At 31.9% G+C, this 9,271-nt stretch overlaps 1 protein-coding gene across 1 annotated transcript; it reads right to left on the minus strand.

The window, feature by feature from the left end:
• Positions 1 to 1,466: 1,466 nt before the first annotated feature.
• On the minus strand, positions 1,467 to 7,743 carry LOC123895284 (transcription factor EMB1444-like). The gene is made up of 10 exons (XM_045945539.1): positions 6,434 to 7,743; positions 5,630 to 5,800; positions 5,423 to 5,546; positions 4,885 to 4,944; positions 4,143 to 4,262; positions 2,900 to 4,048; positions 2,693 to 2,800; positions 2,460 to 2,600; positions 2,244 to 2,372; positions 1,467 to 1,789 (listed from the first exon to the last, which is right to left on the minus strand). Exons 1-10 carry the CDS (start codon positions 6,526 to 6,528, stop codon positions 1,700 to 1,702), a joined length of 2,187 nt encoding a protein of 728 aa, XP_045801495.1. The 5' UTR covers positions 6,529 to 7,743; the 3' UTR covers positions 1,467 to 1,699.
• Positions 7,744 to 9,271: the final 1,528 nt, after the last annotated feature.

The raw sequence follows: 9,271 nt of genomic DNA on the forward strand, positions 1-9,271 counted from the left end.
GCCCATCTTTTATAATATTTGCGGGACCTATATTTATACTCATATATTTATATGGAAACTTTTTTGTTTGTGTGATTTCTACGGGACTTATACTTTTAATTGTATATTAATTAAGTTGTTTGTAACAAAAATAAAATAAAAATTAAGTTGTCTATTTTTATTTTTTTTACAATTTTACAGGTTATACTCATATTTAATACGGTGACCTAATTATTTTTATGATTATTGTGAGACCTATATTTTCACATATGATTGCCTATTTTTTAATAATTTTTAGTGACTATATTTATACTCATATATTAATACATTGACATAAGTTTTTGGTGATTTTTCCAAGACCTATGTTTTTACTAATATATTAATAAGATAGCCTATTTTTTTTCATAATTTTTACATTATCCTTATTTATATTCCTATATTAATATGGAGACCTAAGGTTTTTTGGTAATGATTTTACCATTGTTCTTTTTCTATTTTTTTTACCAAATATTATATCCCTTCTATTTTTTTATATTTTAATCAACTTTCCAATAAATTTCATCTTACCAAATGAGGAGCGGCAACGCCGCGACTCCCGTGCGGACGCACGGGTGTCATGCTAGTTCAATCATAAAATTAATGAAAAATTATGTTTTTAAAATAATTAATAAATCTATTTTTTTAATCAACTATTAAAAAAAATTAGTTTAAGTAAAAAACCTATTTAAAATTGGATCATGTGAATAACTTAAATTTTATTACAAACCGGTTATAAATTGGTTCGATCCGGTTAATAACCAAATCCAAATTAGTTTTAAAAAATAACCGGTTTGTTATTGAAATGATTTTGGTTTAGAACCAAAACCATCAATTAGGTGTGGTGTGGTTTCCAAACCATGCACATCCCTACTTCTCGATGCAATTTTACCAAAAGCAAGCTTGTCCCCCTTCAACAAAATCGATTCTAGAGCGTAAAAAATCTCAAACAAACATGGATGTTGGTTCTACGGTGTGAAAAAATTATTTTAAGTGAATTAATTTTATAAAATTGAGTTGAATGTAAAGTAATTTATGAATAATCTATATGATACTCCCTCCGGTCATTTTTATAAGGAACACTTAGGGCAAAAAATTAGGTCCTTTTTATAAGAAACTTTGACCAATTTTCAAATGTTTTAAATGTTCAATTTCACTTATACCCTTATTTATTATTGGAGAAAATTTAAAAATAAGTAAATTAGTTGAATAAAGAGTAATTAAATAAGGGTATATATGGAATAAATTTAAATTTATAAGAGTATTAAATGAAAATAATTATGTTAAATGTGATTCCTTGATCTGTGTGATTTTTTCAAGTTATTCCTTATAAAAAGGACCGGAGGGAGTATACACTTTCAATTCAACGGTGAATTTTATAAAAAAAAATTATTGGTTGAAGCGTTATTTTGTAACAAATCATCAAAAGATAAGTCTCGAGCATCAAAAAGTGTCACTAAGAAGTTATCAACACATTGTATTACTTTCAATGTAAAACACAAACATACAATCAAATATTCCAAACAAACTTGAGAAAAACAACAATCGGAATCTTTTTCTCAAAAAAAAAAAAAATCGGAATCTTGAACACGACAAGGATAAGAAATTCTGATCATCATTTCAGAGATCAAGAATGCGTTCTGGCGACCAATAAAGGGCCATGAAGTTTCCACGAATCAACCAGTTACTGTTGATACACAACACTCTTGGATTGCAGTATCTGAACAAGCGGCCACAAGATGTCCAATCTGTGTACATTTCTGTTGTTTTCACCCTGGGAAACAATTTGGTCATCAACATCAATCATTTATAAGGCATAATAAAATCCATACAGCAGTTTCAATTGATATAGTATGTTGTTAATCGACAAATATCTTGTTTAATGTTAGTAACTTAGTAGTAGGCCTAATTCAGACTGAGCTAACACAACCCTACAAAATCGACTTGTAAGATGATAGATGTCTTCCATTTATAAATAACTTCATATTTAAGTCATATCTCATTCAATGTGAGACTCTTAAAATACACTGTCTCATGCACGGGAGTGAATATGAAGATGACCTTAGTGGTCTGTTAGCAGGTGACCCAACAGATCTTTAATAGTCTTTGATACCATCTTATAAGGTGATAGACAGACGTCTTCCACTTATAAACTCATTCAAGACATATTTAATCCAACATCGGACTCATAACAAACTCTAGAGAAAATAATCTTTTGTTTATCTTACCTCAACAATAAAGCATATACATATCTTCTCATCCCGACGAGCTTTTGTTACACCCTTCAAAATTGTAAGGCCTAAGCTTTTTATGGCTTCTGCTATTTCAAGAAAATGGCTGCATTCCTCGCATAACATCTATAACAAAACTCAGAATTAGAACAAAAAAAAGTATGCAATAGCTGATTATGAATTAATATCTTTTCAAGTCATACTCAAACATACCTCAACAAGCATCTGTCCGTTCTTGCTCAGATTCTCGACTAATATTGAATGAACTTTCAGATGACCCCCTACCTCCACTGCCCAACTTGAACCCTGCTCTGAACTAGAGGATCCAAGAATATCTGTTTGCATATGATGCAACTGCAAAATTGCACTAGTGTTAATCATAATCTTGTATGTATATGCACATCTTAAAGTGCAAATATTAATTCTTAAATTCCTTTAAACCTTACCTTTGATTTAGTATCAGCAAATTTAGTTAGCTTGTCAGCATGCTTAGCTATGCCTTGCAGAAAAAGCATGTGCTTTATCGAACGCTCCAGTAGTGAATCAATACTGCACTGTTGAAGTTAACATAAAATGTTTAAACACATGAACCTAAACTGCAACCATCATTCAAAACGTAAAAATACATACGAAAAAAGATTACAGCAAGATACCTTTGCTCCATTTGGCACCAGCTCTCTTAGCTCCTTAATTCGATCTTGGATCAGTTGTCTATCTCTTGGACGAGGTCTGCAACTTTCCCCAGGCCTAGCCCTCTTCTTACTGTTCTTAGACGGTTCTGAAGACCTTTCAAGTTGTTCACTAGAAGCACTAGGACATGTAGAAGAAACACCTTTAGATGACATCACACCGCATATCCCTGATGATGAACTCAAACAATGGTGTTTGTCCTCTCTGACAAGAGAAGGATGATCTATAGTATGCACATTGTGAATAGAAGCTTCAGGTGTTTTTCCAGAACTAATTGCAGATTGCATTGATCTACCAAAGGATAATTCACTATTAACATCATTATTACTACTGTGACTAATGTTGGCCACCATTGCTTCCAAAAGATGCTCTGGAAGAGATTCCGAAGTCAATTGACTAGTGTTAATCGCATCCGGCATATCCACAATGTTCATATCTTGATTAACCTGTGCTAGCAAATCAAAATATTTACTCCCTTTCAAAGAAGCTGGTCCAAGTGCTTCATATAGTTCACAGCCAGCCGGAAACTTCATCGGCTCAGGTTGAAAGTATGAGGTATCCTTGTCGCAAGAGCCAATTTGAAACTCCGACTTTTTGGTATGTTTATGCGAGTTAGCATCTAAAGGTTTGGAAATAAACACCCCTTTTTGGTGTGTATCCACATAATGCAACTTACCACTTTCACAAATATCTGCATTAATAGAAACAGTCGGAAAGCATGCAGAATCAACTCTGGCCTTTTCTGGTTGGTATATTAAATCATTAACGCCAACATTATTTATAGCAGAATTGTTCAAAAATGATGATAGAATTTGTTCCGATTCAAATCTCATATTTTTGCAGACACTACTAGACCCTTCCTGATGCTCCACATTAATCATATCGGACATTGACTGAAGCAAAATGGGACTCACATCACTATAGAGTTCGCGTCCTTCATGCTTGACCATATCATCACTCATTTCCCAATAAGCAGAATGAGTTGAATTGTTCCTCCCAAAACATTGAAGGGGCGTCAAAACATCCACTGTTTCATTCCTCATAGGTCTCTCGGTATCATGTAAGCACACATCCATAATATCTGAAGACAAATTTTCCTTCAAGACATCCGGCTGAAAAAAAATAAGACATATGAACCTCATGATAATGCTCAACAAATCTTGGTTATAAATAATGCTTGTGAAACTGGTGTACGAAGAAGCTTACCTGAGATGAAGAGCTCTTCAAATTACTTTCTACTTGACTAGGAATGTGGTCTATTGAATGACCTTGAGTAGAGAAAAAAAGATTTCTTATATGATTAATAACTCCTATATCTTCATTCACCTGCAGCAAGGGGTGGCAGAAACAATTCATATTACCAAATGTTTTACATAATAAATGAACTTCCACATAAGTGTATATCAAGGAAATATCCTACACTCCATCAAAATCATAGAACAACGCATGACAAGAGAATAAAATTGAATTAAATTTTATACCAAGGAGATTAAGAACAATACCTATTCATTTTCTAACTAAAGACTTGCATATTAAACTAATAAAAATATTCTAGGGAAAGAGAAGCAAAAAGGCACAATTCCATAATCAAAACTAATTAGCTACTCGTATATTATGTAGTTGACTTTCTACTAAGAGACATCAAAAGCGAGAGTTCAGCAGTATCTAAACTCACTAAATTGCATGTACACATTTATCTAGCACATATAATTAGGAATGTAGAAGTATTGAATCAATATCTAAATCAACAGCTAGCTATTACAGAAATAAGCTAGAAACAAATAAAACTAAGTCATGAAATCTGAGTGTTCATGATACATATCCAAGCAAAAGAATGCAAATAAATTTTAAAATCACAAAAAATAAAAGGTCTATTATGAACAGCATCATGGAGAGATAATATAGCGCTCAAGCAAAGGAAATAAACATAAAAAAGTATTCGTCTTACTTTTGTTAGAGAACCAAGCTGAACGACACCTAGTGGGACTACAGACACAACAACCATTGTCTACAAGGAAAAGTAAAAGCTTTGTCAATGTAAAACTTCAGTTCCAACAAAGTATATTGATGCAGACTTGGAAATTATTTTCTAGCAGAGAATCACCAAGTTTCTAGCCTAAAGTACGCTAAAATGGAATGCAACATTATATGATTTCAATAAAGTTTGGTAATCTTTCTTGTTAAATCCTATACTCACATAAACCATAGTTTTTCAAATATACCATCATCATTAAACTCTCCATTATCCTTGGTATAGGTGTTGTCAATTGCGGATCGTGGAAAATAGCAGTTTGTTCAAATTTTGCTATGTAACAGCACTATAGCTGCGATTGGATAATATTTTGTGCTACAAAACGTATCGCGGAACAATAGTGACAACACTGTTTGGTAATTGGAATTACTATTAGTATTGTGAGGTAATTCTAATTTTTATATAGACGTATGAAGTTCACGCTTCCACTTTTAATAACTCAGTTATAGCTTACCTTAATTCCAGCAGAAAATTGAGATTGCCACCCATCGGCAAACTGAGACAAACCAGAACTTGTAACTTGATTATCTGCACAGATCCACCGATGTTTTCCAGTAACAGCTACCTGTCCAACAATACTGTAAACAAAGAATCTTAGAACAAGAGCTACGTAAAAGAAAATAAAATTTTAACTAAAATGTTACATTTTGATAAATCATACCCTTCCCCTAATGAATATGCACTATATGACATCTTTGCCACAGCTAACCCAAGAGCATCATGTGAAAATTTCCCACCTGCAATCTGTTCCAAGTTCTTCTGACAGTACTTATTTTCTGAAGAGTCAACATAATCCAAATTGTCATAGTAAGCATCCTCCAATGTCAAGATCCTGCGAAAAAAAAGTACCATGTCCCGAAAAATTTCAGGTAATGCATTTGTGCCGAGTCTTAATACATGATCTTATATTACTTGCCAACTAGTCTTAATACATGATCTGAATATTATTAATAAAAACAATAAGATGTATACACTCTATACAACAAATTAAATTAACCAAACATGCTAAAAAGGCCAAATCAAATTTCATAACAAAGGATGCAATCATGCAAAACTATAACTTCACCTCATTTAACAACATATTCTAATTTGTCAACATCCAAACAAAATAGGCAATACATATGATGCAAAAAATAAAACAAAAAATACTTAATTGCATATTTGGTGCCCTACATTTATTTTAGGTTTCAATTTTGTCTCTTACATTTAAAAAGTTAGTCCTTTTAGTCAAATTTCTGTTTAAATCGTCCACGTGGCTAACAAATTTGCATGTGGACAACTTAAGAGGGTGTCATGTGAAAGTTTTAGACGAAATTAACTCAAAATCTAACGAAAAAGACGAACTTATGTTGACATTAGTAACGTAGGGGACCAAATTGAAACTTTTTAAAACCTAAAGAACCAAATATGCAATTGAACCAAAAATAAAGAATAAAAAGTTGCAGTAATAATAGTAATAACATACATTGGAGCACAATGTTTGAGCTTCCAAAAGATTGCATAATTCCAATGAGTATTGAAACAAAGACTTCTGAGTAGTTGGTGCAAATTGTTAACCATCTTCTTCTCCTCCTTATGAAAAGTTAGAAACTTTAACACCCCAAAAGCACCCTCAAGAAAAAGGGTCCTCAAATTAGTCCTCAAAAAACAAGAAAACCCCTCCAATCACACAAAACCTATCAATAACCTTTCTCTAGCTAGCTTCCTCTGTAAGACCCTCTTCCAGCTTGTTTCCTCCGCAACCCTGCTCGCCGTTTTAATGGCGGTTCTCTTCCAACTGTTTGCAGTACCACACAATCCCAGCCCATCACTCACACCACAAAATTCCCACCACCCCACCAAAAAAAGCTTCAAACTTTACTTCACAACAGTTAAATAAAACAAAACCAAACCCTCTACTACACTAGAAAACCAAAATTACAAGCACAACAAAATTTGCCACTAGCCATAACAATAAAGTGCATATAAACAAACACCTTTGCTTTTTAAGGTAGATTTCAAAGATTTAGCTTATATCTGATGACATATCAAAGTGTTTAAGGATGTTGGGATGTTGAATTTCTCTGAAATTGTGAAAGAATATGCAAAATTGAAGATTTTGTGATATTTAAGGTAAATTCAAAAGTTTTGCTTACCCTTTTCACAGAGAAAGAATGAGTTTGCAAATGTTGGCAATTGCTGAGAAGAAAGTGAAGAAGCAAGAGTGACCAAATGTCAATGATGTGAGATAAGAGTGTGTAAGTTCTTATATATTATAGTTTAAAATAAATTTGTAACTTTAACGCCAATTTTCAATTTTAACTGTCTTATCTAAATTGACGTAAAAAATTTTAAAACGGATTTTATTATTATCTAACATGAGTCGTCTGATTTCAAATCAATTTGATTTTCTTACCATATGATAATAAAAAAGAAATATATTTGACTTTGAAGACTAATATGGGGAAAAGTCCCAAAGGGAACTTCATGGAGGATTAGAGGCTAATTAGAGCTTAGTATTTAACATTAAGATCCTTCATTAGGACAAATCTAAAAAGGAACAATCTAATTGGGTTATGACTTATGAGTACACTTTATGATGGTGAATATGGATGGCCAACAACATGATATCAAATTGAGAACATGCTTCCTTATCTTTTTCTCAAGTTCTCAATACTTTCTTTGAAATTTTAGAAAACGGAGTCCCCTTCTTTAGGTGCTTTTCAACAATGATCTTATTGTGCCTTACTGGAAAAAGAAAACAATCATCTAATTGTCCTAAAGCGATGACACCTTCAACCTTCACATTTTTTTCATCATTTATATGCATCCCTTTCTCCTTGCATTATAATTTTATATTGAGAATTGCTCATTTTCATGAAAAATACCTATACCTCACCAAAAGACCAATTTGGATTTCATGTTGCACGCTTTTACGTAGCAACTATTTTAACGATCGTTGAATCAAGATTTAACGGTTTAGATTTCAATATAAATTTTAATTTAAATATAAAACACCGAACTTTATCTGAATTTTGATTCAATGGTCACTAACGTGGTGAGTGTGTGAAATCTCTATCTACATGAAATTCAAATCCAATTTGTGATGTTTCCAAAAAAACAAAAAATCCAATTGGTGATTTTCTTCACTCGTCTATTTTTTTTTTTCGGTAAAACATTTATATTCTCTAAGACCAAGGACGGATTCATGGGTGGCAAGGATGGGCTGCACCCCCTCCCTATCACCCTAATGATGTATATATTATATCTTTAAATTTGCTATTATTATTTTTTTTACAAATAAATTTGCTATTTCGTTGTTGTTATTATATATTAATATTATATTTTGTATATAATTATTATTAATAAACTAGTACATATAATTTATAAATTTAATTTATATCCACCATCGATGTAAAATTATTTTACATATGCGTCAAATAATATGTACATATTATCGTGAAAAAATGGTTTTATTATTATTATTTTTTGTCTAGAGTGAAAAATAGTTTTATATTGTGTAATTTAATATTTCTATATAAATTATAATTAAATTATATATGTAATATCTATTTGTTTTTCTTCTTAAAACATTAGCTCCTGTTTGATTGGTTTCGAACTGTCACTACCTACAACGTCTCAATTTAGAGTTAAGATCCTCTCAATTTCCTATTTTTTTCCATTATCTCCATTATTATATAATTTTGAGAATATAAATGCAAAAAAATGACATTAAATGAGTTCAAATATTGTTTATACACTCCAAAACATTTGGTAATGAAATAATAGGACCTAACTGCTCAATTCATACCATTGTGTATTTCATCTTCAAATACATTATACTTCTTTTTGGTCAAGTCTTCAAATACATTATTGTTATACACGAGTACACCTTATCTATATTAATTATTGTTATAGACATCATCTCTACTTTAATTCTACTAAGTCAATATTCCCTTTAGATTACTTCTTAGACAAGAGACATTTCAGTAGGTGGTGTTTAGGACAATCACGTTTCTAGAGGACTGGTTGCAAGCAAAGTAACTATTGCCCTCCACCCTTCCACTATATAGGTGGTGACTTCAAGTACTCCTCGGACAATCACTTGGACTAGACCACCTAATTGCCTTTCCACCCGTCCACTATGTCACTATCATAGATTAAGAGCACCTTCAAAAATAAATTTCCCTCAAAGGTATTTTGGAGTCTTATCAGAGTCACGTTATCTTGAAATAATTCACATTTTTTTATTTCAACGATATAACTTTAAAGAATATCAGATTAAAACGTTGACCTCGTTGGTGGTTCTGTTCTGATGAATGGA

This window comes from Trifolium pratense, linkage group LG7 (assembly GCF_020283565.1).
Source record: "Trifolium pratense cultivar HEN17-A07 linkage group LG7, ARS_RC_1.1, whole genome shotgun sequence".
Taxonomy (NCBI): domain Eukaryota; kingdom Viridiplantae; phylum Streptophyta; class Magnoliopsida; order Fabales; family Fabaceae; genus Trifolium; species Trifolium pratense.